The 27,540-nt window shown below is 44.3% G+C and overlaps 12 protein-coding genes and 1 non-coding gene across 13 annotated transcripts; 4 read left to right on the forward strand and 9 right to left on the reverse strand.

Moving 5' to 3' along the window:
• Positions 1-368: 368 nt before the first annotated feature.
• RPG1A (translation initiation factor eIF3 subunit a) lies at positions 369-3,038 on the reverse strand (the record flags this gene model as incomplete). Its single annotated transcript, XM_020210947.1, has 1 exon — positions 369-3,038. The coding sequence occupies one exon, from the start codon at positions 3,036-3,038 to the stop codon at positions 369-371; it is 2,670 nt and encodes an 889-aa protein (XP_020063398.1).
• Positions 3,039-3,161: 123 nt separating this feature from the next.
• Positions 3,162-3,929, reverse strand: CANTADRAFT_34298 (protein-transporting protein; the record flags this gene model as incomplete). The annotated part of the gene is made up of 1 exon (XM_020208581.2): positions 3,162-3,929. A coding segment is annotated over one exon (768 nt), but the record flags the coding sequence as incomplete, so codon positions are not given.
• An 869-nt stretch (positions 3,930-4,798) lies between these two features.
• CANTADRAFT_22295 (uncharacterized protein) lies at positions 4,799-6,247 on the forward strand (the record flags this gene model as incomplete). Its single annotated transcript, XM_020206805.1, has 1 exon — positions 4,799-6,247. One exon carries the CDS (start codon positions 4,799-4,801, stop codon positions 6,245-6,247), a length of 1,449 nt encoding a protein of 482 aa, XP_020063400.1.
• Positions 6,248-6,496: 249 nt separating this feature from the next.
• On the reverse strand, positions 6,497-9,013 carry CANTADRAFT_90641 (uncharacterized protein; the record flags this gene model as incomplete). The annotated part of the gene is made up of 2 exons (XM_020211725.1): positions 6,497-6,542; positions 6,567-9,013. 2 exons carry the CDS (start codon positions 9,011-9,013, stop codon positions 6,497-6,499), a joined length of 2,493 nt encoding a protein of 830 aa, XP_020063401.1.
• A 412-nt stretch (positions 9,014-9,425) lies between these two features.
• Positions 9,426-10,301, reverse strand: RVS162 (Rvs162p; the record flags this gene model as incomplete). The annotated part of the gene is made up of 2 exons (XM_020210175.1): positions 9,426-9,938; positions 9,999-10,301. The coding sequence occupies 2 exons, from the start codon at positions 10,299-10,301 to the stop codon at positions 9,426-9,428; spliced, it is 816 nt and encodes a 271-aa protein (XP_020063402.1).
• Positions 10,302-11,538: 1,237 nt separating this feature from the next.
• On the forward strand, positions 11,539-13,290 carry KIS2 (Kis2p; the record flags this gene model as incomplete). Its single annotated transcript, XM_020206806.1, has 1 exon — positions 11,539-13,290. One exon carries the CDS (start codon positions 11,539-11,541, stop codon positions 13,288-13,290), a length of 1,752 nt encoding a protein of 583 aa, XP_020063403.1.
• A 140-nt stretch (positions 13,291-13,430) lies between these two features.
• CANTADRAFT_53093 (uncharacterized protein) lies at positions 13,431-13,757 on the reverse strand (the record flags this gene model as incomplete). The annotated part of the gene is made up of 1 exon (XM_020210158.1): positions 13,431-13,757. A coding segment is annotated over one exon (327 nt), but the record flags the coding sequence as incomplete, so codon positions are not given.
• A 1,990-nt stretch (positions 13,758-15,747) lies between these two features.
• On the reverse strand, positions 15,748-18,138 carry SEC18 (AAA family ATPase; the record flags this gene model as incomplete). The annotated part of the gene is made up of 1 exon (XM_020210169.1): positions 15,748-18,138. The coding sequence occupies one exon, from the start codon at positions 18,136-18,138 to the stop codon at positions 15,748-15,750; it is 2,391 nt and encodes a 796-aa protein (XP_020063405.1).
• A 2,430-nt stretch (positions 18,139-20,568) lies between these two features.
• CANTADRAFT_t142 lies at positions 20,569-20,660 on the forward strand. Its single transcript has one exon. It is a non-coding gene; the product is annotated as a tRNA-Val (tRNA).
• A 225-nt stretch (positions 20,661-20,885) lies between these two features.
• On the reverse strand, positions 20,886-22,415 carry CANTADRAFT_26451 (uncharacterized protein). The gene has a single exon (XM_020207768.1). It carries the CDS (start codon positions 22,359-22,361, stop codon positions 21,246-21,248), a length of 1,116 nt encoding a protein of 371 aa, XP_020063406.1. The 5' UTR covers positions 22,362-22,415; the 3' UTR covers positions 20,886-21,245.
• Positions 22,371-23,915, reverse strand: CANTADRAFT_31495 (Pumilio-family RNA binding repeat-containing protein; the record flags this gene model as incomplete). Its single annotated transcript, XM_020208403.1, has 1 exon — positions 22,371-23,915. A coding segment is annotated over one exon (1,545 nt), but the record flags the coding sequence as incomplete, so codon positions are not given.
• Positions 23,916-24,459: 544 nt separating this feature from the next.
• Positions 24,460-25,908, reverse strand: CANTADRAFT_339629 (ssDNA endodeoxyribonuclease; the record flags this gene model as incomplete). The annotated part of the gene is made up of 3 exons (XM_020208561.1): positions 24,802-25,908; positions 24,743-24,755; positions 24,460-24,623 (listed from the first exon to the last, which is right to left on the reverse strand). Exons 1-3 carry the CDS (start codon positions 25,837-25,839, stop codon positions 24,460-24,462), a joined length of 1,215 nt encoding a protein of 404 aa, XP_020063408.1. The 5' UTR covers positions 25,840-25,908.
• NUP49 (FG-nucleoporin) lies at positions 25,909-27,534 on the forward strand. Its single transcript, XM_020207721.1, has one exon. It carries the CDS (start codon positions 26,004-26,006, stop codon positions 27,420-27,422), a length of 1,419 nt encoding a protein of 472 aa, XP_020063409.1. The 5' UTR covers positions 25,909-26,003; the 3' UTR covers positions 27,423-27,534.
• Positions 27,535-27,540: the final 6 nt, after the last annotated feature.

Consider the following 27,540-nt stretch of genomic DNA (forward strand, 5'->3'; position numbering starts at 1 on the left):
ATCTTAGATCTTCTTGTCTATCATGGACCACCGGGCTTATTTCATTGATCATCTCCCCTTAATATGTATTCAATTAACCTGCTGGCATATATACAGGTTGAGAGATGGGTATATTTACATGATTACTAACATTGTTTCTACTTTGGAGACTCCAATTAAATCAGCATAGTGAAATAGTTCTTATATATGCATTCCACCAACCAAATAGGATATCCCATCGCAGGTGGTTCAAAGCGAACCAATCCATCTACATCTCGTTGATAAAACGTTTATGCTGTATGTAAGATATATAGACGTGCACTATTCCAACGAGCTCGTCTCTTTAAATCGATTAAGGATGGAAACAGACTGCGAATTGCCCATACCATTTATGCAAGCTTACCTTCTCTCTTCAATCTCATTCTTTCAGCGAAAGTCATTGGCTTAGCTGGAGCTTGGGCAGCGGCCTTGGCCTCAGCTTGGGCAGCAGCGGCTTGAGCTTCAACTTCTTGTCTTCTTCTAAAGCTTTCAGCATCCTTTTCCTTCTGTTCCTTCATTTCATCGGTCCACTTCTTCAAGGCAGCTTCCTTAGATTGTCTCTCGGCTTCCTCTTGGGCAGCTCTCTTCTCTCTTTCACGTCTGGAGATCAATTCTTGGATACGTTGTTGCTTGACTCTCTCGATACGTTCTTGCTTGGCCCTTTCGAACTTGGCTTCAGCTTGAGCCTTCAACTCGGCAACCTTAGCTTCGTTTTTCTTGTCGATCTTGGCCTTGAATGGAGAGTAGTCTGGGAGAATACGCTCTAAACGTTCCTTCAATGCAAGTGCCTTCTCGTGTTCAGCCTTGGCCTTGGCAACCTTGTTGGAATTGATGGATTTGAAGTCCTCAACTTCCTTGGTCTTGTGGACTTCAGCATCCTTTTCGAGCAATTGCAATTCGAATCTTCTGAAAGCTCTTTCGAGGAAATCATTCTTTCTAGAAACATGCTTCAACTTGTCGTCCAACTCCTTTTTGTCCTTGTTCAACTGTTCGATTTGCATAAGTTGCAACTTTTGGGTGTCCAATTCAGCCAAGTTGTCCAAATCGACCTTAATGATACCCTTGGCATTGATTTCTTCAGCAAGCTTTCTCTTTTCACGTTCCTTGATCATGTTTCTTTCCTTCTCCAATCTCTCGGCGTTCTTTCTCTCTTGTTCGGCAGCTAATCTTTCTTGTTCAGCCAATTGGTCGGCAATGATTTTTTCTTGTCTGATTCTGGCGGCCTCTTCTTCTTCGGCACGTCTCTTCTTTTCAGCAATGGCTTGACGTTCCTTGATAATTTGGGCTCTGTCAACAAGTTCTTGTTGTTCTCTAACGATTTCAGCAATAGCTTGTTGCAAAGCAAGGCTACGAGCTTGTTCAGCACGAGCTTCGTAGTTGACATCAATAATTCTGACGGATTCAGATAAAGTGTAGGCCAATTTGGAGATTTGAGTTCTGACCAATTCAGCAGGAGAAATCTGCAACTTGTCGCTCAAAGTATCGTCAAGAGATTCTTCGAATGGGTTAGACTTGAAAGTGACGACGTCAGATTCATGGTCAATGGTCAAGGACAAATGGCCATCCTTAACAGCGTTGACAATCAAGTCTTCAACTTCCAATGGAGACAAGCTGTAGGCTGGGTTTTCAAAAACACCCAAGGAGACCAAGAAGTCCAACTTGACAGTCTCGTAGACTTGAGAGACTTGCTGGTACAATCTGATCAAAATGACTTCAGTTAAAGTTGGAATGTACTGCTTGTAGTCCTTGTCCTCTTGAATCTTGTCGAAAACTTGGGCAACCTTATTCTTGATGGTCAATGGATGGAATTCGCCTTCTTCCAAGATGTTGAACAACTCCTTGACAGCTGGGTCAACGTAAGCAAGAATAGACTTGTTGATAATGGACTTGATCAAACCGTCCTTGGTTGGGACAGCGTTCAAGTTCAACAAGGAAGATAACTTGGAGTTTTTGGTCTTGTGTTCGTCAACAACTGTTTCATTATTGTTCAAAGCCTTTTGCTGAATGGCCAAAGTGGACAAAACGAGGGTGGAGGCGTAATGATTCAATTCGGCATCGGTGGCATTTGGAGATTGAGAATACAAGTTGAAGAACTTATTCCAGGCAGCGGCATGGAACAAGGTGTTGTCAGAGACAGCGAAAATTCTGGCCAAGTTTTCGTAGTAGTTGGCCATCATGGTAGGCTTTGGAGCCTTCTTGGATGCAGTGATCAAAGTGTGAACATCATCAACAGAACGGAATGATTCTTGCCACAACTCCAACTTGACGGCAATGTTTAATTGGGAGAATCTTTGTTCCAAGTAACGCTGGACAGTTTCATTTTCAGATAAATCAATGGCGTTACTTCCAGCAGTCTTGGTTTGGGTAGTGACGGATTGCATGTGGGCTCTCAATAATTCACATAATCTTCTGAACTCAGCCTTTCTTTTGAAGTTCAAACAGAACTTGAAAGCTTGGCCAACAATAGCAGAGTAGGTGACTTCCAACTTGGAGTTGTTTCTTAAGATATCTAAAACAGCACGGAAAGCTTCCCACAAGAATCTCAACCATGGAGTGACTAATTCTCTTTCAGTACGGTCAGCAGAATCAGTGTTAGACACGGCTGACAACAAGATGCTTTCTGGGGTTTCAGCAGCTTCCAAGTCGTCGTCTTCTTCCTGGTCGATCTTGATGTCGGCCTTAGCTTGGGCCTCATCCAACTTCTTTTCTGCCAATAAAATGAACTTTCTAACAATGACTTGAACAGATTCTAATCCGTTCTCGGACATCTGGATGTTCTTCTTATATTGGTGTAAAGCATCCTTAGCCAACTTTCCACGTCTTAAGTCCACGGCTAATTCGATGAGTAAGGAAGCAATTGGCTCAAGGTCTTCAACTTGCAAGTATCTGATTCTCTTGGAGGTAATCAACTCGTACAAAGTTTGTAAAGCGGCTTCTCTTTGGCCAACGCCAATCAAGTCTTCGGCTCTTTTCAAAACATTTTCCGGACGGAAATTGTGATTCTTGTGAGGAGGAGCCATCTTGTTATGACACCTTTGGTTCGTATAGGAATCTTGATTCATACATAGAAAAATTTTTCAAGTGCAGGGGGTCGTGCGCGACGCCCACAAAAATAGTATACATTACGGCTATTCAGGCTATAGTTAAAATGGAGGGAACTTGAGTTCCATCTCTGGAACAGACTTCGCCAACTGATCTTTCTCGATCAAAATCAAACTCAATTTTGGATCGATTCCGTATTCGGTAAAAACTCTTCTACTGTCCGTATCCTGCTTTTCGTTGGTGAAATCGAAGACACCGTGATATTTGGCGTTTTGCTCAAGGATAATGTCTTCGTAATGGAAGTAGTCCATCTGCTCTTGAGGGTCAGAATTCTTCTTCTTCTTGCTCCTTTGAACCTCCTCTTCTTTCGCAGCAACCAATTTGTAGACTTTCGAAACAATCAAAAAGTAGTCAAATTCGTATTTTTCGTGTGCATCCTCGGCCTTCTCCATTTCTTCAAGAAGCATCTTGTACATTGGAGGAACCACTTCAACAGGCATATTGATCATTCTTTCGCTAAAGATCAAACCGACCTTCCCATTCTTACCTAATAACTTACGTAACACCAAGTTGAACTCGGTCTGCTTCTTGGATTTCGAAAGAACGTAATCTGTCAATTTCTTCATTGGTGCCTTAGTGATGTGTTCGTTGATGTTAAGGACGGTTAACATTGCAAATGGATCACTTTCTTGACCTTCGGTTTTGATGGTGGTACCGACGGAGTTTTGGGATAACATCAAGTCTGCTAACCCAGAAACGTCAATCTCTCCTGCATCGTCACCCAATAATTGTGTGATGAAAGTCTTGGTGGCATGGAAATCGACATCTGGGTTGAGATCGAAGTAATCGAAATCAACATTGACAATGTCCTCTTCGCCGGCATTTTCCCCGTTTTCGCCACTTTCTTCGACTTCAACCTCGCTTTCTGAGTCTGTAGAGCTGACGTCTATGTCTGAATCTTCTTCCACTCTTCTTTTAGCCATGATAATATGTTGTGGTGAACAAGTGCGCTATCCAGATTTCAATATTGGCGATGAGATCTCTAATCACGTGATTGGCAACACAAGCTCATAATGCTTGCAATACTTTACATCCAGCTACTACGATAATGATGTTTAGACGCTGTATGTAGACCCACTAGGGACTTTGAAAGAAAGGCGCTAATTTGAGTTGAACACTGATAATTCAAAAGATGCTCCTACCAAAAATTGGTAAAGTGAAAGTCGATATGCTAGAAGTTAAACTAGTTTAGGTTTCATGTGTATTACATTGCTGTCTCTTTCCAAATGTTTCTTGATCTTTACTTCTCATTATTCTCTAATAGATGGTTAGAATAGGGTATTTTGCAAGATTCTAATTCAATTTGCACCCAACCAAACTTCGACATCTGAAAACAGAATAAGAAAATACTATCAATGATTGATATCTCATAATATCAGTAAATCTGGTCCGAGACCCGCACTTTCATTCTCTGTCCCAGTTGTCGATGAGTAACAAATCTACAAGAGGAATATCCAAAATTCTGATACTTTGCAATAAAGCACTGTCTATTTTCGTTCACAAAAAACTATCCAAGCAAAGTAACGAGAGAACAATATTTTATTCATTCGATCCTAACTTGAGGGTCCAAAACGACTCCACTGTATACCAGCAAAGCCATACCGGTACTCATTGATAGGCGTGTCCCAACCGCATTGATTCATTAGACCCAAACTATCTCCACCTATCATACCAACTTATGCTGATTGTTCAGGGATACGAGTCCAGCGATGGTGACGAGTCGGATAAGGACCGTCATGAAAGTCTAGCTGTTGGTGTAATAACTGAACAAAGTGCTTCGCCCATAAGAAGCACCACCAACAAACTGAAGAGAACATTTGCAGGGTCAATAGAACAAGTCCACTATGATGCAGCATTGTTCAAGTCGACATCTACAAGTCAAGACCGATCCCAAGCAAAGAAATTGAAGAGGGCCAGAAAGAAGAATAAGGACGACTATTTAGGGCCTTGGGCAGCGTGGGACCAAAGTGAACCTGAGCCGGAACACGAACAGGAAAGTAACGAGGCTCATGGACTAGAAAGTGATAAGGAAAATGATCGAGATGCTGAGAATGAAGAGAATGTGGACGAAGACGATCTGGACGACTCCTCTGTTGAAACCACCCAATTTTTTGGAACGAAGAAAGGCGACTATTTGGGAAGATCCTATCTCCATGTTCCTACAGACGTTAACATTAATCTCAAGCAAGATCCAGGTTCCCATCAGTGCTTTGTACCCAAGAAACTCGAACATACATTCGCAGGTCATTCCAAAGGAATCAACAAGCTTGAGTTGTTCCCAAGGTCTGGTCATTTGATGCTTTCTGCGGGTAACGATCCGGTCATTCGATTATGGGATATGTACCATGATCGCGAACTTTTAAGGGAGTACTATGGTCACAAACAGGCAGTGAAAGATGTGGTTTTCAATAAGATTGGAGATAAGTTCTTAAGTTGTGGCTACGACAAATTAATTCATTTGTGGAACACAGAAAGTGGTAAAATCGAAAAGACGATTAGGGTTAAAGCAATTCCCAACGTTATCAAGTTCAATCCTAATAATGAAGCAGAATTTATTGTAGGATTGAGCAATCACAACATTGAACACTATGACATGAGCACCTTAAGCTATGAAGTGCCCATTCAAACATATGACCACCATCTTGGAGCTATCAACTCGTTGACAATAATAGATGACGAAAAACGGTTCATATCCACAGCAGATGACAAAACTGTGCGTTTCTGGGACTGGCAAATTAACATCCCCATCAAGTTTATTTCTGATCCTTCACAGCACTCGATGCCCACCTCTGCATTATATCCAGGTGGTGCATTTGTTGCGCTACAATCAATGGATAATACCATTCAGACAATTCAGGGACGTGGTAAGTTTAGAACCAACAACAAAACCTTCAGAGGCCATAACGTAGCTGGCTATGGAATCGACATTGACTTCTCGCCCGATGGAAAGCTCATAGTCAGTGGTGACTCTAAAGGAAATAGCTACTTCTGGGATTGGAAAACTTGCAAATTGGTAAAAAAGTTAAAGGTCAGTACCAGGGTCATAAGTAGCATCAAGTTCCATCCTCAAGAGCCTAGTGGTGTAGTAATGGGAGGAATGTCTGGAGAGATCTATTACTATGCATGAGTTATCGACTAGTCCGTGGTACGATCAGTTTCGAGTTACTTTCTGGGAAATAGATATCCCTCAATTATTTCTCCTCAGATATCTCAAAGTCACCTCATTTAGAATTAACCATCGTCCTGGGGCCATTTTGATGTTTCAGGAAGCCACCTTACAGTATCGTTATCATATTGCTATATATTATTATTCTATAGGGGATCTATTCTTAATGCTGTAATATAAGATCCATTTGGATAGACTTTGGTCTCCAAATCACATAATCGTGCACTTATCCTTTTTGTAATCTTCCCTCTTTTTTCTTGAATGTTTATGAAACATTGACCTGGAGCGCTTGGCCTCAATATTGGTTTTGTCGGCGGTCGTTGGCTTGGAATGTTTCTCTATAGGGTTCTCTTTGGAATTGTGATGATTATTGTCCTCGAAATCCTCCTTAGATGTCTTTTTATTCAAACGATCCTTAGACAACTCTAGCTTGTTCAACTGATCATTAACTAAATTCAAGTCATGACCAATACTACCACCATTCATTTGATTGTTGATGCTAGATATGTTGGACTTATCACTCCATTGACTATTACGACGAAATTGTGGAGTGATACTAATACTAGGACCACGAGTACCATGGGTAGATACCGTCGGTAATTCCTTGTAGTAATTTTTATCTTTGTCAGTTACGTACCAAAAGTATTTCTCTCGAATATCGATGAATTTTGCGTCTGTTGGTTGAATTTCGGGTAAAGGAATGCTCAAATTAGAGCTAGGAACACTTTCATGCTTTTTCAATGAAGAGAAATCTTCCTCGGATTTGTAGCTGGAAGAGTAATTTGCTGATAGTATAGGCGACAAGGTGTTTGGATCCTCATTCCAAAATTTGTTCTTTGAACCATGTGGTGGATACACTGGAGTCTTCACCTTCACTGAAGAGGCCGAACTCTTTGAAGTTTCTTCGTCGGACACCAACCGATAGAACAACATATAGGGCCATTCAGTATTGAATATATCTTTGAATGTCTTTTCGACCACCTTAGTCAGTTTCTTCATGTCGTCGTACAAGTACCACGGGGCGTTATATGCTTCATCTTCAGTGTTGTCAACATTATTAGTATCCTTCCTAATAACAGAAACAAAATGCCCCGAAGATATTGAGGTGCCTCTATGACAAATCGCACTTTCGAGAATCAATTTGAAATTATTGGACATTTCAGTGTCACTGTCATCAGCAACAAACTTGGGCAAATTAATAATTGGAGGAATGATGATCCTCTTGGTGGATCTTTTAGCTGAGGATTGAGAGGTGTTGAAAGAATATCTTTTCAAACAGATAGGCAAAATTGGACGCCTGTTGACAAACTCTTTGGAGTTCTTGGCAATACTCTGACTATCTTGTACATTATTGTCGTCTGTGTAGAACGGTAAAAGTCTTAAAAACATCCATGCTGGTAAACTGACTTCTTTCTTCGACGGATTATCGTTAAACGACCAAATAGAAAGAGTAGATGATCTCGTTCTTGTAGTTACTTTGATATTGTTTTTGGTCAGGCTTGAGTTTTGATGAGATAGTCTAGTGGGGGTTAAGGAGACTAGTTTATCTAAGGCATCCGAAGAAAAGGCTTCCTCTGCACTTGGGAATGGCTCTGCCTCGTCATCAAGTGGCGCAGTCGGTATAGAAGCATCCGTGGAAGTCTTACTGATTGCAGGTGGCCCTTCTGCAGAAGGGCTTCCGGTAAAAGTCACTTTTGAAGGAGGATAAGTGTTCGTTTCCTCATTCACCGGCAGAGGCAGATCAGTCTCCGGCTGCTCTGAGACTCCTGTAACAACACCAATTGGAGCTCTCTCTAGTTCCAAAGTAGCCCTCCTTTCCAATTCTCTTTTCACGCTAATAGAATTGTTAAAATAATGTTCCAAACACTCCTCAAGTAAGATTCCATCCGCATCAGCGGATTCCTCCACATGCTCTATTTCCGCAGCTTTATCAATTTCTTCTCCCTCGTCATCTGGTATACTTACGAATAGTATACGTTCCTTTGAGAACTTTTGGTCGTCGTCTTTGCTGAATTTGCCTCCGTGTTTTATATCGATCTTAAAAGTCAATAAAGGCATTGACAATGTTTCGGTCAAGAACTCAAACAATGCTGCTGAATCTTGTTGCTTGTGTGACATGGCCTCTTTGAAACCCAATTTCATAAGGATTTCGCAAATTCGTTCGGTCAAGTCGGTAGTAATGAGATTACCCGATCTCAATAAACTGACGTAAACACGCAACATCGAAGCAAGCTGATTTACTAGGTAGTTCTCGTGTTGATTGCTGATAAACAAGATGGGCTCGAAGCTTTCAAGGTTGGCAAACATCGAGAACAACAAGGCATCAAGATAACACATGACGTTTTCCCAATTATCGGCACCCTGAAACTTGATGACGGCTCCAGATTTGTCCTGAACTGAATTGGTGAGAAAGAATCCTTCTTCACAGAGCTGGAAGTATCTCACCAAGTGGAAGGTCTTGTCTAGATCGTATTGACTGAAGGGCGACTTCATGAGAGCAATGACCTGATTGGACGATGGCACGGGAAGACCCAAGTTCTCGAACCATTTCTGGACAGTCTGCACCGATGATGACGAGTGGGTGAGCTTCTTGTGCTCCTTGGATACGGTGGATGATCCGTTGGCGTCTCCCTTTCGGGAGAAACTCTCCAGGTACCACTCCCAGAAAGCCTCGTTGAAGCCACCTTTTTCTGTGTGAGTCAGTCTAGATGCAAATCGCCTGAACATGGATGGCTCATGTACAAGTTGTGGTGCTGATCAGATAAGTTGGCGAGAATAGGATCAAGCAGATACTCAATTTGGGTTAGATTCGGATTCTCCATGGCGGCGCACGTGACCTGTGCGGAGTGGTGGCAGATAACACGTCTGGGCAATCTGGGTCACTTTTGCGCTATTGGATCCAGAAGCTTGTAGACTGTGCAGTTGCACCAGTCATTGGGGTGATCATGCGGCTAATGGCTGGACCAGAACTCGATGCTATGGAGAGGCCACGCTACAATTACTGAATGTAATTCAACTAGGATCTACACTTTGACGACGCGGGCTGTGTGCAGGAGTCCCTGGTTGGGGAATGCATGCATTAATATACGAATTTCGGAGGCGGCGTGAGAAGGCGGATAAATGTATAACCCAGGGTACACTAGCCGGCAATGTTCAAGGCCTTTATTTTGGCCAACACCCGGTCAATGCGGTTCTCCAATTCTCCCGTCATGTAGTCCTGTTTGGTCTGGGCGTCCAATTTCAGCTGAAGCTTGCCCAAGTGGTGGTAGTTGTCATTGAAGAACCGGAGCTGAATCTTGACAAACGCCTCGAACGAGGGGTCCAAGAACGGGGTCCGGAGATTGATGAGTTTGGGCAAGTCCTCCTTGAGCTGGTCGTTGATGACATGGTACGCAAGCGCCAGGGCATTCAAGTCGGCCTCGCGGGTGAGGTCGCTGGCAGCCTCATCTTCGTCTGGCGACTCCTGTTCGCCAGAGCTCTTTGCCCTGTCAATCTTGTGCTTTTTTGCCCGGAGTGCATCGTAGTCCAACATCTTTCTTCCACGCTTCTTGATGACATCGTTGACGTCAACAAAGTACGAGTTGAACCGCGCCAATGGGTTGAGCACCGTCTGGTTGTAGACCGGCTCCAACTCCTCGACACCGTTGTTCAACTCGTAGGCATACTCCTGTGCAAGGTTGGGGTACTTGAACGGCTTCTCGCGCGGTTCTACTTCGTGTGTGGTGGTGATGTTGTCGCTGTTCATTTCTTGCAACCTTTGAAGAATGTCGTCGGGGTTTCCGTAGAACAGAGCCAAAGCGTCTGCCACGCTGACTTGCGACCTGGTGAGGGTGCGAAGGGTCTCCAAGTAGTGCCTGAGCTCCTTATGAAGCTTTTGTGACGCAGCCTCCATGGCACGGTATCGCTTCTCTTCGAACTCGTACTCTTTATCGTGCGTCTGTTCGAGCAAGCCGGTCTTGTGCATGACTTGTGCCCCAGCACGGTTGATGGCCTTCTTTAGTCCTATCCACGACATGGCGATTGGAGCAGCGGCTGTCGTGGTCTATATGTAATGGCGAATCACCATCGTAGTGTGACGGGTCCGTTTGGGATCCGTGCCAACCGTAACGCGGGTGACACGTGACCACGGCCACTCTGGTGATCTGCGGTTGGGCAGAGGTAGGTGGTTGAGGAGTGCAGAGTTCCGTCCCTATTGTAGCAATGGCCAGATTTGCGTTTTGGTCAGTCCTACAAACCCTGAATGGTGCTGGAGGAAGAGAGGCCACAGCTGTGCTGGTGCTTCCAGTGTCGGCTGGCGCCACTTGTGGCACCACTTCTGGTGGTGATTATGCTGGTTAGCTTGGCTGGGGGTACTAGTTAGCTCTGGTGGTGCGGGTGGTGATGGTCAGCTGTGCACCTCGCTGGCATTCCGACGGGGTCCTCGGATTCTCGGCAGATCTTCCCCAGATTTTCGTCCCCGTAAATGGCCCCTACAAACTTTACCGTACGGAAAACCGCCGGGTATAACACCTCTCGGCCGCCCCATTAGCCCCGTTGAGACGGAGCTGAAACCGCCAGAAGCCAGGCTTAAGGGATCCATCTGGCATGGAAGCTTCTCGCTGACGTCATACCCCAACTGTGCCTGGTGGTGCACCCACAGCTTACGTAACCGGACCCTACAATCGAAACAATAGAATGCCCACCCAACCCGCCAGTCCTGATCTACGGCCACCGCCAACTCCGCAGACTGCGTCTGGGCTCTCTGACACCGAAAAGGTGGACGTAGCTCCAGGTAGTTCCAGGTAACTCTTACAAGTATAAGTAAATGCAACCATATAGTAACCACTCGCGTCCTCCCCTGGACTTGTCTCTATCTGTCGCTAGCCCCTCGCCAGCCCCTCGCGGGCCTCTCGCTACCGCCCCTCACTCTCCCTCGCGGTTAGCGGCATCGTCGCCCTAAACCAGCTACCCCTCCCACTAACACCCTCATGGCAACAGTGCGAACAACCAGAAGTCGCACAGCAATCGTATGACGAGATTGTGAACCAAAGTTTAAACCAGCGATAACAAATTGTCACCCATTTCAACCAAGCCGTCCCTCCGCTGCTCCCCCGCCCAATCCGCCCCAACCTCGTGGATCCTCGACTCGTACTGGCTATAGAGTCTCTTCCCCCCCCGCGCCCCTCCTTCACCTACCCCCCAGCCACCACCACCAGAAACGGCTCTGAAAAACCACCACCAACTGATCCGGTCCTCCGTGGAAACAGTTGCCAATGGGAAACACCTCGTCCACTACCACCCGCAAGTCCACCGCGGGCCAGCGCCTGGACGTCCGCAAGTCGCTGTCGGGATCGCACAGCGCCCGTGGCGACTCCCTTTATGATGACTTCAACGACTCCATTCTACATCCCGTCAAGCGGGAGGCCCCACCACCGTTGGTGCCAGTCAAGCAAGACCCCAACTACACCACCCAGAACCAGTTCACCAACGATCTTATCGAGGACGAGTTCAATGAGCTTAATGATGGCTTGATCGAAACTGAGGCCACCAACCTTGCCCGCAACATCCTTCCCAACAGCGAGTTTGACACCAGCATCGACATGGACGATGCCATGGACATCGATGATGTGCCTCCAGGAAACACCACCCACGAGGAGGTGTTTCCGTCCGATTCTCTTCCTGAACCAACCGACCTCTCCAAGGTGGACTTCACCAAGATCACCAACCAGAGCCCGTTCAATCGCCGCACCAACATGAGCGACATGAGGCTCTCGCAGTACCAGAACCAACAGCCCAACCACAAAAAGGCCAGGAACAACAACTACACCTACCAGTCGAGCACTATGGAAACCCTCATTCCGGTGGAGATCAAATGGGTCAATTCCAATAAAGAGCCTATCAACAAGATCTCCATCATAGGTTCGTTTTCCAACTGGAGAGATATCATCAAGCTTGTACCCTCGCCATCCCACGACAACGAATATATCACCACCATCACCTTGCCGTTGGGTGTTCATAAGCTTCTCTATATAATCAACAACGAGTATAGAGTCAGTGACCAGTTGCCTACAGCTACAGATCAGGAGGGTATATTTTTCAATTGGTTCGAGGTGATTGATGAGGCCCACTTGTTCAACCACTCCAACCATCAAACAAATCATCCCGACGATGCCTCCACCGCCTATGACGCAAATATCATCTCTCCAGATTATCACAATCATTTCCAGAGGAGTACCTCCTCGGTTGGAAAACAACAGGCAGGAAAGTATGACGTTGGTAAAATTAATAGAAAGTCAAACAGCTTCTTGGCAAAAATATCTAAGGAGTCTTCCAACTTCGAACATGTGGAATATTTAAGTGACCTGAATCAGGATTTAGAAGAATTTAAGCAAAGTCAACAACATTCGGAAAACTATCCCTATGGCAATGAAAGTCATGCCAATTCCAATAAATACGTACCATATCATGAAACCCTATCTTCTACCTCACTTCAGAAGGGTGATGATGAGTTTCAGAACCCTCCACTTGAATACTCCAGTGAGATCCCTGAAATGTTTGTCAACTATGATTACTTCAAAAACAAAAGCCCAAACTATGAGTTACCAGAACCCCCACAGTTACCTGCCCATTTGAATAATGTTTTATTGAACAAAATCTCCAATTCTTCCAATAATGGAAGTCAGGGCCAATTGACTAACATTCCTCAAATTCCAAGCTCATATCATCATCCAAGCTCTGCGGACCCTCTCAGACCGCCACATGCTGGATATATGGACGGAAGTGCCTCAAGTTCTGGTACTTCTTCGACCAGTACGAGTCATTTTAAAAGGCCACCCTTGAGAAGAGCCGACTCATCTTATTATGCTAGCAATAAAGAGGCTTATCATTTGTCCATCCCTAATCATGTCATCTTGAATCATTTGATGACTACTTCTATTCGAAATGAGGTTTTGACGGTGGCCTGTATTACCAGATACTCAGGGAAATTTGTTACTCAAATAATGCATTCTCCAGCTGATAAGTGATAAGCGAGGCAGCAATAGAATTATGGTGATACCACCACTTTTAGCAATAGAGCGTTGGGAATTTAATTTAACAATGCAGTTACATCTTACATTAGGTAGGTAATTAATAAGCTAGTTAATAGACATCGACGGGAAACTGATTATATCATTGATCTGCGCTCTCTTCTTAATCTGCTTTGCATTAGGCTGTAGCTGCCCCGACGAATTATGACTTCTAATTTGAATTTATCGAACTCCGGATAAATAGTACTGGTGTACTTGTACAATCGTTCCACCAATTGAACTCTTTGCTGCTTATTTGTGTCCCTGATCCAGGTTTGGTAACCCAAATTGAAATTGCAGCAATTCTTGAATATCTCGAGTATATTGACCTCAACAACCTTGGTTAGTTGGATATGATAGTGATTCAATCCGAGGATTTTGGATAACTCATAAATATTCAACCTTGAGTAGTATCTATCATTTCTTTCCCAGCTAGCATGATCTTGGCTAGGTACTATACGGCATTGTCCAAACTCGGTTTCTTCTTCAGGGACTACGATAGGTTTTATGGTGTTCTTGCTTAACCCTGCGTCATTACTGGACTGATTTTTCGAAAGTGAGAACCTGGGGTCTTGTTTTAGTTGAGACAAGGGCTGAAATCTAGCTCCCTGTAAGAATGAGAAGTCTGGGGGAAGTACCGAAGTTTCATCAACCAATTTCAAGGCCCTACTTGGAAGGATTTCTTCTGTGTCTGATGGATCTGGATCTTCCTGATTTTGTGGGTCTTCGTCGGACTCAAGCTGGTTTCGTAAAACCAATTTCACCAAATATTGACTTCTATCTGGTTTTGGAAAGACTCTGTCTTTTTGCCAATTCTTCGATGACTTATGGCTCTGTGGAATAAGTAATTTTGTTCTCCAGCGTCCCAATGACCGTTCTCGAGTTTTCTTGACTCTATTTGTGCTTATTTTGGACGATTTTGACATAATTTCATATTTCTCGTACAACTTTGCACTTGGTGACATATCTACAATGTTTGATGTAACATCTGGAATGGTTGCATCGACCTCCTCATCACTTCCAATGATAGAATAGTCGAACTCAAACTGCTCAACGATTCCGTGTTCGGGATTCAAAGGATCAAAGATGCTGAATTGGTGTTTCAAGATACCAATTTTTTTCGTATGTAAATTATGGCCATTGGATACTAATTGAGGCAGAAGTGTTGGTAATGAAGAGTCAGATAGATCTGTGTTGTCTATTTGGTCTTCAGAGCTCAATTTTTGGCCGTTCTTCATCATCAATGTAGGGTTCAACGACCCAAGGACTTCTTCATCTTTTGAGGAATAAGAAATTCGAGACGACAAAAAATGCTGTTGTAAAATAAAGCTAGCATTGTCTTCGGGAGAAGTTGGTTCAGCAGATTCACTATTGCAGGAATACAAACTGGTAGGGCTCGAATCGTTAGTGTATGTATCTGAAATGTCAGCCAGATCACTAGTAAGGTCACTTGTATGAAGCAATGTTAAGTCATATTCTTTCTGTATTTCATGTTGTGAAAGCTCTTCCTCTGATAAGATTCCAAAGTTCAATAATTGTTTTAGTTCCATATCTGCATTTGCATTTTCTTCTTCTGAGCCACTGGGACTTGAGGGGGACAGAAAGGACACATTATTTGATTTAGCGTCCATAGCTTAATTGTTCAATGTTTGGTCGAGAACTCCAGGCAAAACTAGTGGGTATTTATAGTACACTAGTGGTCATTAGGGGTGTTTCTTGGATGGTAAACAGGGGTGTAGATAACCTGTGTTATCAGAAGTTGCAAACTCTGCATCGTATTTTTCTGCGGTTTAAGATATTCTGTCCATATTTTTTATGCATTTTGCGCCATAATCTAAAATTCTTGCTCTTCGGTTATGCAGTGTGGTGATAGGTACCATAATACGAGATTGAGACTTTTCTTGAACACAGGAGCAAGTGGACTATGGCTCAACCACGAGGCTGCAATAATAGCAGCTTTCTACGCCTCCACTTTGTGCATTGCATATTAATACGAGAATATGTGCGAAGGTGTGATATTCATATACTCGATAGTTGGTGGAGCCAAAGTATGCAGCATACTCTTCGCTTTCGGGTTGATAAGAAGTTCGTGGGGTAAATCTAGGCATTGATCCTTGCATAAAACTCTAATTACAGACACAACATGGGGGGTAGAGTCATTCAAAGTTCTAGTTAAAGCATGTAACCGAGTGGAGCACACAATTTGTATAGCCATTAAGCGGATGTCCAAACAGACCACTTACAAAGTACCATCCTGAAGCACAATTGAACTACTGGCCAGTTTTTACCTGGTCAGCCCCTTGTGGTTACCCAAAAAGGTATGCACAAATCGGATATGCATGGGAAAACACTTGCGCATCCTACAGTAGCCCAGACGCCAGATGTGCTTCTAAATCATACACCAAGTAACTACTTCTATACATTGTGGGCGTCGATAATATTCTCTACCACACCATTTGCGTCACTCTTCAAGTACTTGCTATTCATCAAAACTTGGAGCAATCTCTTGATACCGATATTGATCTCGAACGAAGACAATTGAGACAAGATATCGTTCTTTTCAGCTTCTTGGCTCATGTAGCCGATCTTGGTCAATACTCTACCAATCTCTTCCACCGACCGGATGGAAGGAACTGCAACAGTATTGGTAAAACAGTCAATTAAGTTCATGTGTTTCAAGACAGAGTACTGAGAGGTTGTTCCTATGATCAACAATCTTCTACCCTTTGGTGGTTTTTTCGTCAAGTAAACCATCAATAACTGTAAAATCTCATTGGAGAATCTTGGTCCAATGGGAACGTAATTGATCAAAGTCTCGATCTTGTCAATGACCAAAATGTTCAATGGCGACTTGTAAACATCTCTGAAAACATTATCAATGTATTGAATCTTGGCCGGCTCAGACATACCCACCATACTTTCAGCTGAAAGCATCTTAATGAATGGGAAATCGGAATTGAGGGCTAAAGTGGCCGCAATAGCAGTCTTACCCACCCCACTAGGACCATGTACCAAGACACTAATCAAAGTTTCGGTTTCACTACTCTTAACTTCATCAATAAAGGATTGACCCCTGTCAAAAATGTTCTTGATACTGGAGTTGAATGGAATAATACCATGTGGAGCAGCCAAGGTCAAATCTTCTTCGTCCGTACCAAAAGCCGGTTTCACTTCGCTGAAAGCTAACAAAAAGTCGTTTCTAGTGATTTGCATCTTGTCAATAGTAGCAGCATCAATTTGGGCAACAGAGCCTGATTTTGTGTGTCTGCTGATTGCAAATGATTTTGCAGAGTTACATAAACCCTCTAATTCCGCACCAGTGAAATTCTTGGTTAAGCCAGCCAATTCATCAAAATCAACATCCTTAGTCAATAAGTTGTTCTCCTTCAACTTTGCAGTGTGGATTAATAAAATGTCCTTTCTACCCTTTTCATCTGGCAAAGCAATTTCGATTTGGATCTCAAATCTACCAGGTCTAAGCAAAGCACTATCGATCAAGTCCAATCTGTTGGTCATACCAATAATTAAAATGTTGTTCAACTGATCAACACCATCCATCTTGGACAACAATTGATTGACAACGTTGTCACCCACACCAGTACCATCAGATTTTGCGGAACCTCTTTGTTTGAAGACGGAATCCAATTCATCAAAGATAATGACATGTAAGTCCGAATCATCACCCTTTTGCTTGTATTCTGCTTCCGCTTCTTTGAACAAGTTACGGATATTCTCTTCGGAGGCACCCACATACTTGCTCAACATTTCTGGACCATTGACAATCTTTGGCTCCTTACCGTTCAACATCTTACTCAATTTACGAGCAATCAAAGTCTTACCAGTACCTGGGGGACCGAATAATAACAAACCCTTACAATGCTTGTAGTCCAATCTTTCAGCAATTTCAGGAGGCAAAATTCTACTGTTGAAAGCTCTTCTGAATATATCCTGGAATTCGGCGTCTAAACCACCAATACCCAAATCTTCTAACTTGAAGTCAGGATTGATAATTTGTTTTCTGGCTCTTGGTCTGCCAGCACCACCGCCACCTATTCTCTTACCCTTTAAGGAAGAAGGCTTTGCCAAATTAATAATTGAGTTTTCGTTGGGGTAAAAGATCACCTCAGTTTGCTTGATGAGAATACCCTTAACTGACAAGTCGCTGCTTTCTTTTATTGAGGGCAATTTCTCTTTGCTATTAAGATCGATAACCTGGACGCTATGGATAAGCAACCCGTAGATAATGCCCTTGAACTCCATCACAATTTTCTGGGTAGGTTGTAAGATCTGATTCTGGTAGTTGTTGATGAAGATGTCTACCAATTCCTCATGCTTGACTGGATTGGAGTTAGCCTTGCTCTTGACGTGAAAATCAATCAAGATCTCGAGCCCACCCAAGTACTGCTGTTGCTGCTGTTGCTTTCCCAGGAAGATGTTGTAGGATTCGACCAAGATAGTTTGGGTCAAAGACCACTTACCCCATAATCTGACATTGGCAGCTAACCCGATAGTGCCTGGAGCAACCGTTTCTTCCTTTTCAAGCGTGCAGACGTAATTTCCATCCAAGAGGAGAGGCGCACGGTTGGGGAAGTCGGCGAAGTCTCGAGGGTTGACCCCAATACAGTTGGAAAGGGCCACTCTGTTGTTGGGTCCGTTGGCTACTTCGAATTGGCGTTTAAACGCTGGTGAGGGGGGTAATTGTGGGGCCAAGGGGGCATCGGGTTGGTTTGGACGACTGTGGGAAATAGTGGGCTGTCCTGGCATGTTGGGGCTGTTGGATACCCTGTGGAATCCTAACTTCTCCATTGTGTTGATGAGGACACTTGGTACTACTTGATTTTGAATTGAATGTCGCTGCGAGCGTGCTACGCGACTGCGCAGCGGAAGATCTGGTGAGGAAATCGCGACAATGGTGAGCCTAACCGTGTCAGCACTAGGGACGGTGGATAGGACGAGATTTTAACAAATAAATAGACCCTTTGGCAATTAGTAAAGATGCTAATGTGGGTATAAGCCACCTTGCTTAAGCCAGTCATACGGTCCATTGGGAAAAACTCTCACGGAAGAGTCGGATGAGGGATGGAGCACGGCGGCAACCATCACAATAAGCAAAACAGATGGAATGACTGATCCCAAAATTTCTGGGGGCGAATTGACAGTTGGTGTATATCACAAAGTTTAGGTAAGGAACTTATCACATCCCAGCAATAAGTCTGAAACCATCTCGTGGGTGGGGTAGTAGCCATAGGGGTATTTGGTGGCGAAAAGGGTGCGAAACTTTCAAAATCATCAGCAATACACAGCAGCCAGTGGTGATATTCTTGCATGGCTGAATGTGGAGCAGGTGCTATTTCATGTGCTTGTGCAATAATTTCAATTACCGTAGATATATGGCACGACCATCCTGGGACTCTCTGTAGTGAATTCTTCTTAAATCGCTATTAAGCTATGTTTGGACCAAAATCTATTTGATGCAACAAAGATTAAAAACAGTAGGCAGAAATATTTGGTGGTTTGCATCCTTACAATGTACTTTACAATACCCATCGTCTATAACTCTAAGACCCATTTATTTGCGAGCTCTGTGTTCTTCGATTGTAATTGTTATTGCTACAATAGTAATCCAAATGTGGCCGCGGGATGATTACTGGTGACACCCAATCACAAGTTTCAGGAGATGGAAATTTTCGTTTGTTGTCACTAGAGTTAGTTTTAAAGATAAAATCAGCACTTTTGGCTGTCTTTGGATACATATCCGTATAGTTGGTAATTTCAATTTGCCACCTATTTCCTAGACTGGAAGGAATCAACTATTCAGGGATATGTCACGAACGTTGACAATCAGAGAGAGTGTATATGGGCAACGAGCCCAAACGGGATAGTTTAGATGCGTTGCAGTTTCTGGATGTCATTATACATACCCTTGTCATGCATGACATATTACTGTGAACTGAAAATGTTGAATTATCTTAAAGACTTCATTGCAAATGAAAATACCTGACCATAACATCGAAAAACAGTTTCTTCTTTGTGCAATGTACGATCTGTTTGACCATGAAGAGCGAAAGCGCTTGGAATTGAAGAAAAAATAGGATAGCGTTTTTATGCAAAACTACGAAGAAAGAAGAGTTGTCGGGTTGCTGATACTCATCATAAATGCGGACGAACAGGAGACTTAAGTTGCAAAAAGAAAATTTAATGAAATGAAAATGAGTTCCATGTTCACCAGTACATGAATTCGAAATCAGTGTCGAAAATAGAAAACTACTTCTTACTAAATCTAAACAACAGATAGCAGAAACAGCAAGGCAAATAAGACTTTATTATTAAAAAGCTCTCAGGATATTGAATCATGGGCTTTAATTACTCAGAATTTAGTATGTAGCCACATATTAGTGCTTATTTATTTGCTAATGGGATTATAATCTACTGACTATATACCTATTTCGATGGATAACACACCATTATGTCAAACTTTTATATTTTAATATAATTAAAATCGTTTATTCAATTTTTGCAACTTGGTGCGTGATGCACGGCATCCTCATCATGTTGGATACGATTTTGCATTAGAAGCTGTAGCTGGAGAATAATAAAGACAATTGTGCTAACAGAAAATCAATCTTTTTCCTATTCAAAGTTCACTACTCTGTGGAAACTTGGAAATGTCCTTTTTTGAGCTTCTGTATTCACCTCAAGACTATAGTCTTTGCAGTGAACATCAAGCTAGTGATATTTGGTTTTCCAAGTCTCTATTGGAGTCTTAAACTTAGTACCTTGTCAGGTCTACTTGATGAGAAGATTCTGCTTTCAGTCTTTGGTACAAGGAAGTAGTGGCGAATTTTCAGTGTTAATTTCTTTCTTGAAATACGTAGGATTAATGGCTAGCTATAAACCAACAGAAAATACAGTATTAGACAATAGTAGCGTTGACTGTTCTGCTCAATACAAGAATCTCAACCAAAACAAGGGTTTACTGAGGACCCTAACATGTTAAGCTTAATTAAACGGGAAGTATTTTATATTCTACTCTTTAGAAGACTTGATAGCTTCCAGGTAACTGACTGGAGCTAGCCGGCTATGAATTTATGCTTATAAGAAGAATATATTCTAATCTACTGAGTATACACCTATTGCAAAGGAAAAATAACAATTAAATATTAAGTAGTGCGGTATGGGTTTTCACAACTAACTATGGATCTCATATATTTTAAAATTTTATTTTTGTCAACGATTGGTTTAGTGGTGTAGCGGCTATCACGTTTCGTTTACAAGTGTTTACACAGTAAAATCCGAAAAGGCCCCGAGTTCGATCCTCGGCTAGATCATTTTTTGTTTTTGATGCAAATTTTTTGCGGTAATTTTGGTTGCTGCGCGCGCAACTAGGCGAAATTTTGCAGTAATTCCGCTTGAGCAATTAAGATCAGCTTAGTAATCTAAGATATTCATTTAACTGTACAGTTCAGACTATAAACATAGTGGAATCACAGGGAGGTCTCCCAAAGCAGCAGAGAGCCATGAGACCATCCCAGACATAACGGTGTTAGGGGCAACTTCACTTGTGAAGTGTGTGCAAAGATTAGCAACTTCGCAGCAAATCGAATGACAGCCAATAGGCTAATTGTCCCTGATGCAGTGGGATTTTCTTTTGGAGTTTTTTTTTTTTGTCTTTTTGGTTTTCATAAACAATTAGATCAAACATTATCGGACGATAATCATAATAACACAACTGATACACTTTTTGAAATTCTCGTGTAACAGAATCGCCAGAACAAAAACATAATACATAAATAGGTGACGGGTTGGATATTGGAAATGGAACACTGGGAAGAAACAAATATCAAAATAAATAAACAGGTAAAATGCAATCGGAATATGGATAGTCATTGTAAACAGGATCTATGGTTATCTGCTCACTGGTAGTAGTTGAATGCCAAAGGGTTACCGTTGAACATCAACCCCTCGGATCCAACACCTCCATTGGGTAAAGATGAGGTGGAAGAGATCGAGAGATTGTGACCGTGGTTAACTCCATGACCACGCACAAAGTTGTTTCCAGCTTGACCAGGGTTTTGTAAGTGTTGAAGAGCTGGTGCTTGTTGGAATTGCTGTGGAAGGTGGTGTTGACCAGGGAATACATTACTCTTGAACTGCGCCTGAGGTTGAACCTGCTGCTGTTGTTGGTAATGTGAGTAGTAATTGGGCTGGTGGTAAGACCCTGGGGGTGGAGTGAATTGATGGTTAATACCGCCATTGTTGCCACCACTGGTAGTATAATGTCCCAGAGGCTGTGGATGGTTGAGTTGGACCGAAGAAACACTACTTTGATGCTTGTGACCCATCAGGATCGAAGATCCAGTTCCGTTGCCATTAGCATACATGTCAGAAGTGGAGTTGGATCCTGAAATGGATACATGGTGATGATGTTGAGCTGGGTGTTGAAGCAGCTGGTTGGAACCATCCATTTGACTACCATTGCTAAACGAGTATTGGTGGGTTGGACCATTGGTAGTAACGTTTCGTTGTGAAAGTCCTGCTTGACCAGGGAATCCAAATGGATACTCGTTGATCGTGTAGTCATTAGAATTAAAATTGGGAACTTTGTTGTTCATGTGGGCCATCATTTGCATTCCGTTATTGGTAGGTTCCGGGCCAGGAATGTGGCTGTTTGGGCCAGCCATGTTGGAATTGTATAAATTGGAAGGCAAGGAAAAGTTTCTCGGGTTGGACTGCTGGCGCTGGTGCTGATGTGGATACTCCAAGTTTGAAGGAGTCGATGAAATACTAAGAGATCTGTAGTTTTGATGGAATGGTTGATTCATACCAAAAGTCTCATTCACAGTGAATTCCCCATTTGAGCTCATATTCTGTTGAAATATTCCAGCATTGACACCGGGGCCACCAACACCATTCATGGATGATTGAGGACCCCCAGGGCCACTCATACTACCCAATTGAGAATGTCCTTTATCCAATGAAACGGATCTAGACTTAGACTTATGGTTAACCAAAGGGGCAGTACCACCCATACTAGAACTGTTCAAGATTATGTTGATCTTTGATTGGATTCGCTTTCCAAAACTGGAGATAATCTTACAGTTTTGGAACCAATACTTGATAATAACAATTTGAAGGCTTTCAGAATGTACTTCTGGATAATTTGGTGGTAACAAAAGAGACAATTTTGGAGCGAGCAAAGTAGAAGGCATTCCAGGTTCATTGTCCTCTAAGTAACTAACTTGAGGGTGTACCAAAATGTCCACCAAAGTTTGAATAACATAATTTCCATAAGGGTCATTGATCAACTTATTCAACTCACTGGTCAAAATGTTGTAGATCAATTCGAATTTCAAGTCTGAAAATCTGATATTGCAAACTTCATTGTTATAACAGTTTTTAAGGAACTTTTCAATCACGTTACTTGAGAATTTCAAATTGCACAAGTTGTTGATACCATACTTGACAAAGTTCTCAAAAATCTTGTAGTTTATATCTAATGAGTTGATCGAAATCAAGTACTGTAAGACATAATTACCAAATTGATCATTGATGAGTAACTGAAAGTTCTTGAAGTTGAGAATGCATTTAGAGAATTCTTCAAGTTGAGGCAAAGTCACATGGTTCAAGCACTTTTGTAGAACACAGCAACCATGCTTGTGGGTGGCGACAATATAAAGATCCTCAATGATCGAGTCATAAATGAACTGACAATCCTTTGGCTGGTATTTGTTGAGTATCTTCTGGATTACATGGTTACCATTCAAGTCCTTGATAAGCTCGATAATATAAGGCTTCAATCCCTTGATCAAGAGATTAAGTTGGTACTGGTTATTGAGGTTGTCGATGATCTTTTGGAGAGCTCTTGTACCGTGTTGGTTGATGGAGATTTGAAAGAGATTAAATTGAAGGATTTCTAATATTAAGTTCAAGTTTTCTTCACTGCAGTAGTTGATCAACTTTTGGATAAGGTAGTTGCCAAAGGGGTCGATGATGAGCTCATAAAGGTAGGGATGGATTTGCTTGAAAATGATCTCAAAGTTGGAGAGTCTGGCCAGGTAGTTTGAGACTAAGTTTTCATCGATCTTCTTTTGGAGAAACCGGCATCCATATTGGTCCTTTGAGAGCTTGAGGATCTCCCCTTTGAGTTGGGCAAGGGGGACCTTATTGATAGAGGCAAGATACTCCTTGTCGATTTTGGTCTTGGAGCCACCGGATATCAGCGAGGAGGCGGACGCCGATCTGCCACTAGCGGAAGCCAGCTCTTTGGGGAACTGGTTCTCCTTGTCTGAAGGGTCCTGGGAAGAGGAGCGCGACGTTTGACGAGGGCGGGAGCGAGATCGAGTGGCGGTAGCAGTAGCAGCAGCAGCAGCCACGGGAGCGGAAGTGGCCGGCTCAGGCTTGGAGCCGTGTCCAGCAGCCATGGGTGGGGGTCCTGCGAGGGCTGGGCCCTCGATGTTGAAGTTGGGCAAGTTCAACTGGTGGTTCAAGCGGTTGGAGGAGTCCCAGAGGGCTGATTTGGGAGGGGTGGTGGGCTCGATGATCGAGTTGATCGAGTTGACCGAGTGGTTATGTGAGTGGGACATGGCACGGGAGGTCGCTGGGTCCACGTTTGGGCAGGTTGACGATCCTGGACCAATAGTGGTAGTGGAGGTAGTGTCAGATACGATAGGTCTGGCGGGGGGACCGTGGAGGATAGGGGGCCGTTGAGGAAATGGTGGATGGGAGTACAAGCCTTAAATAGCGTCGCTTACGAAAAGACTAGTAATGTGGCCCGGCTAGAAAAGCATTCCTACACCCCTGTATTGAATCACGATAAACGATCGATCCTGATTATAGGGTAGCAGGTATTTTGTGTAGTTTGCGGTGGGGAGTTAACGGAGGTGGCACTAGGGCGGTGAGGATGGAGGCAGCGGGCCCTGGCGCTGGGCCCTGGGCTGGGGAGGGCGGCCAGGCGCTGGGGGGACGGGGGAGACTACAGGGGAGGCAGGTAAACAGGTTACGTTGGTATAGAGTGGTGTATGGTGTATATAGGTTGGACTAGGAATGGCTTGTGGTGGTGTATGGTGTATGGTATGGTGGTGGTGCAAGGAGAATGTCCCAGCGGAGCATGGCGGTGCGGACTGTCGTCTACCACCGCTCGTCACTAGCAGTTATGGCGGTGCGAGGTGGTGGGCCAGGTGTTATTGTCACCTGCCATATAAGAGAGGGCTTATTTCTTTTCACACCTGCACTAACCATAGCTCCGCCAGGCCCTGATGCGGTGATCCGACTGGGGCTCGAGCCAGGAGTCGCTGGCGCCAGAGTATTGCAGTAGAGGTCTTGTGGGATGTGGCCCAGCACCTTCCACTGGTGGTGTTAGCAGGCCACCTACCCTCTGGCCTGGCTGCCCTGGCTGGCCTCCCTCACGTACCATCGCCCAGCAACTACATACCAATTGAGCACGTCGTGCCGAAACACAAACTCTCCTACCTGCCGCCCGTGTGAAACATTCACACAGGCCAGGATTCGCCGCTGGAGCCTTCGCTGCTGGCGTTTGTGCACCACCCCCCGCCGTCTCATACCCTCCTGGGTGGCAGGAAACTCACTGCTCATGAATCCTGGAGGCAGCGGGAACTTATCGAACATCTGACTGAGGTGGTCGTCAAAGTCGTCGTCGTCCCCCGACGACTGGCCCAGACCATCGCTGCCGCCAGCGGCCCTGTAGAACCGGCGTCTATTGTCCTCGTCCTGTCGTGTCAATCCTATTTTTCGTGTGAACCCTCCCGTGGTAACGTTGTCCCGTTTGGTGTAGCCAGGATTGGGGCGGAAATCGGAGATGATCCAGTTCTGCTCGGTGATGGGGTTGGTGGCGAGATTGACCCGCAACAGAGTGCCGGCGTACTGGCTACGGTAGTAGCTGAGCACGAACTCGCGCCGCTGGAGCGTGGTGGCGCCTGCCGGGCCTGCGGGTGGGCCTGGCTCGTTCTCGGCCTCATGCTCGTGCTCGCGGTGGCGGTCGTTCAAGCCCACCTGTGTGTGGGCCTCCTGGTGGGGGCTGTCGTCCACAGGGGCTCCACTCGGTTTCTTGACAGGCGAGAGCTTGATGGGCGATGACCGGAACACGCTCTCGTCATCTGAATACTGGGTGGGGAGCTTGTGGAACGGCACCTCCTCCTCCACCATCGACTGGCTGCGAAGGAGGGGGATCTCGCCAAGAGTCCCAGTACCTCCAAACGACTTCATCTTGATCGGCAGACGGTCCCACGACTCTGCTCTCCCGCGCTTGGTCCTGGCTGGCAGCGACCTCAACGACGTTTTCGCCGAGTTATCTGGTCTTGCCCCGGTCTGTTTGAGACTGGAGAGCTCATCTCGGAGCTGGCGATTTTCCCGCTCCAAATGGGCGATCTGGGCCCGTAGTTCTGCATTCTCTACGTTCCTGGCCCTCTCGATCTCGGCCGCAATGAGCCGGGTGAGCTTGCTCTCGAACGTAGCATCCAATTGAGGTGAATCCATGGAGTTCCTGTTCATGTCAAGGACGTGTTATCGCACGCGATCCGGGTCACGAGAGACGCGTGTCTTAGATAGTTAATCACGTTATGAGTCACGTTCATAAACGTGATATGTCTCGTGCGTAAAACTCTGCTCAATGAAAACAATTCATCTTCGATTCACCAATCGATTCTCCATCACCAATGTTTGGATCTTCAAATACATCGACCGGAGGATTATTCGGTGCCAAGCCAGCCGGGTTGGCTCCACCCCAAACTGCTACTCCTAGCGGTGGATTATTTGGTGGCGGCAGTAACACTTCGGGTGGCCTCTTTGGAAACAACACCAATAATGCCAACACTGGTGCCACCAATTCAGGTGGACTTTTCGGTAATGCCAACAACAATACGTCCACTGCAAACACCTCGGGAGGTCTCTTCGGAAACAACAATTCTGCAAACAACTCTGGTGCACAACCCGCATCTGGTGGGCTTTTTGGATCAAAGCCCAGCACCGGGGGAGGACTCTTTGGAAACAACGCTGCCAACACCAATACCTCAACTGCCCCTAGTGGGGGCCTTTTTGGAGGTGCAAGTAACCCTCCTGCCAACAATGCCACCACCACAGGAGCTCTTTTTGGTAGCAACAATAACACGAATACCTCAACAGGCACAGGTGGAGGTCTTTTTGGTGGTAACAACAATACATCCACCAATGCTTCCGGTGGGCTCTTTGGAAGTAACAGCAATACAAATACCACGACCAACACCTCGGGGGGTCTTTTTGGTAATAATAACACTACTTCCACAGGTGGAGGACTTTTTGGAGGCTCCAACAATAACACAAGCACCTCGGGGGGGTTGTTTGGTGGAAACAACAATACTTCTGGTGGATTGCTTTCAAAACCGGCTACTGGAGGACTCTTTGGTGGTTCTAGTGCTAACACTGGTGTAACCAACTCAGGAGGTTTATTCGGCTCCAGTGGCCAGACAGGAGGGCTTTTCCTGCAGCAACAGCAGCAAAACCAGCAACAACAGCAGCAGCAACAACAACAGCAAATCACGGGTATGACCAGAGTAGGTGATCTCCCTCCTGCCATGAAACAAGAATTGGAACAATTCGACAAATACATTAACACCCAACACTTGATAGCAACCACGTTACAAGCGGACTTATCCAAGCATGACTCCCTCATAGACACGATACCGAAGGATATTAATTACTTGCATAATAAGTTATTGTCGACGAAGCAAGCTCTCAAGTTTGACTCTAGCCAGCTTGCCAACCTCAAGCAATTGAATAATGAACTCACTGAAGATATAACGAAAATTTTACAATTGATTTTGCAATTGAGCACCCCTGGAACCCGCTTATCTTCGTCATACCAATTAAACGAGTTTTTCATCAAAAAGATCAAAAAGTACTACGAAATATTAAACAGCTATGAGTCTTTAGTGGCGGAGTTGGACCTCATATTGAATGGCTTAGAAAGGCTGTGTACTGAAGGTTTCGGCAACTTGTTCAATGTTGTTCAAGTAATCAAATCACAGTACAACCTCTTCATGGAATTGTGCGAGACCATGGCCCAATTGCATAATGAGTTGACCAAAATAATTAAGTAGCCTACGAGCTGTTAAATAGAGTATGTAATAATCTAGATTTCATTCATAAGATCACGTGTAGTTAGATCCCGTGACCCAGTTCCCCAAGCACATCTCTCCACCGTAAATTGCAAGCCAT

This window comes from Suhomyces tanzawaensis (assembly GCF_001661415.1).
Source record: "Suhomyces tanzawaensis NRRL Y-17324 unplaced genomic scaffold CANTAscaffold_5, whole genome shotgun sequence".
NCBI classification, from domain to species: domain Eukaryota; kingdom Fungi; phylum Ascomycota; class Pichiomycetes; order Serinales; family Debaryomycetaceae; genus Suhomyces; species Suhomyces tanzawaensis.

Coding starts and splice junctions, on each gene's coding strand:
- CANTADRAFT_26451 (XM_020207768.1), bottom strand. CDS start 22,361: ATGGGTGGTACTGCCCCTTTGGTTAACCATAAGTCTAAGTCTAGATCC.
- NUP49 (XM_020207721.1), top strand. CDS start 26,004: ATGTTTGGATCTTCAAATACATCGACCGGAGGATTATTCGGTGCCAAG.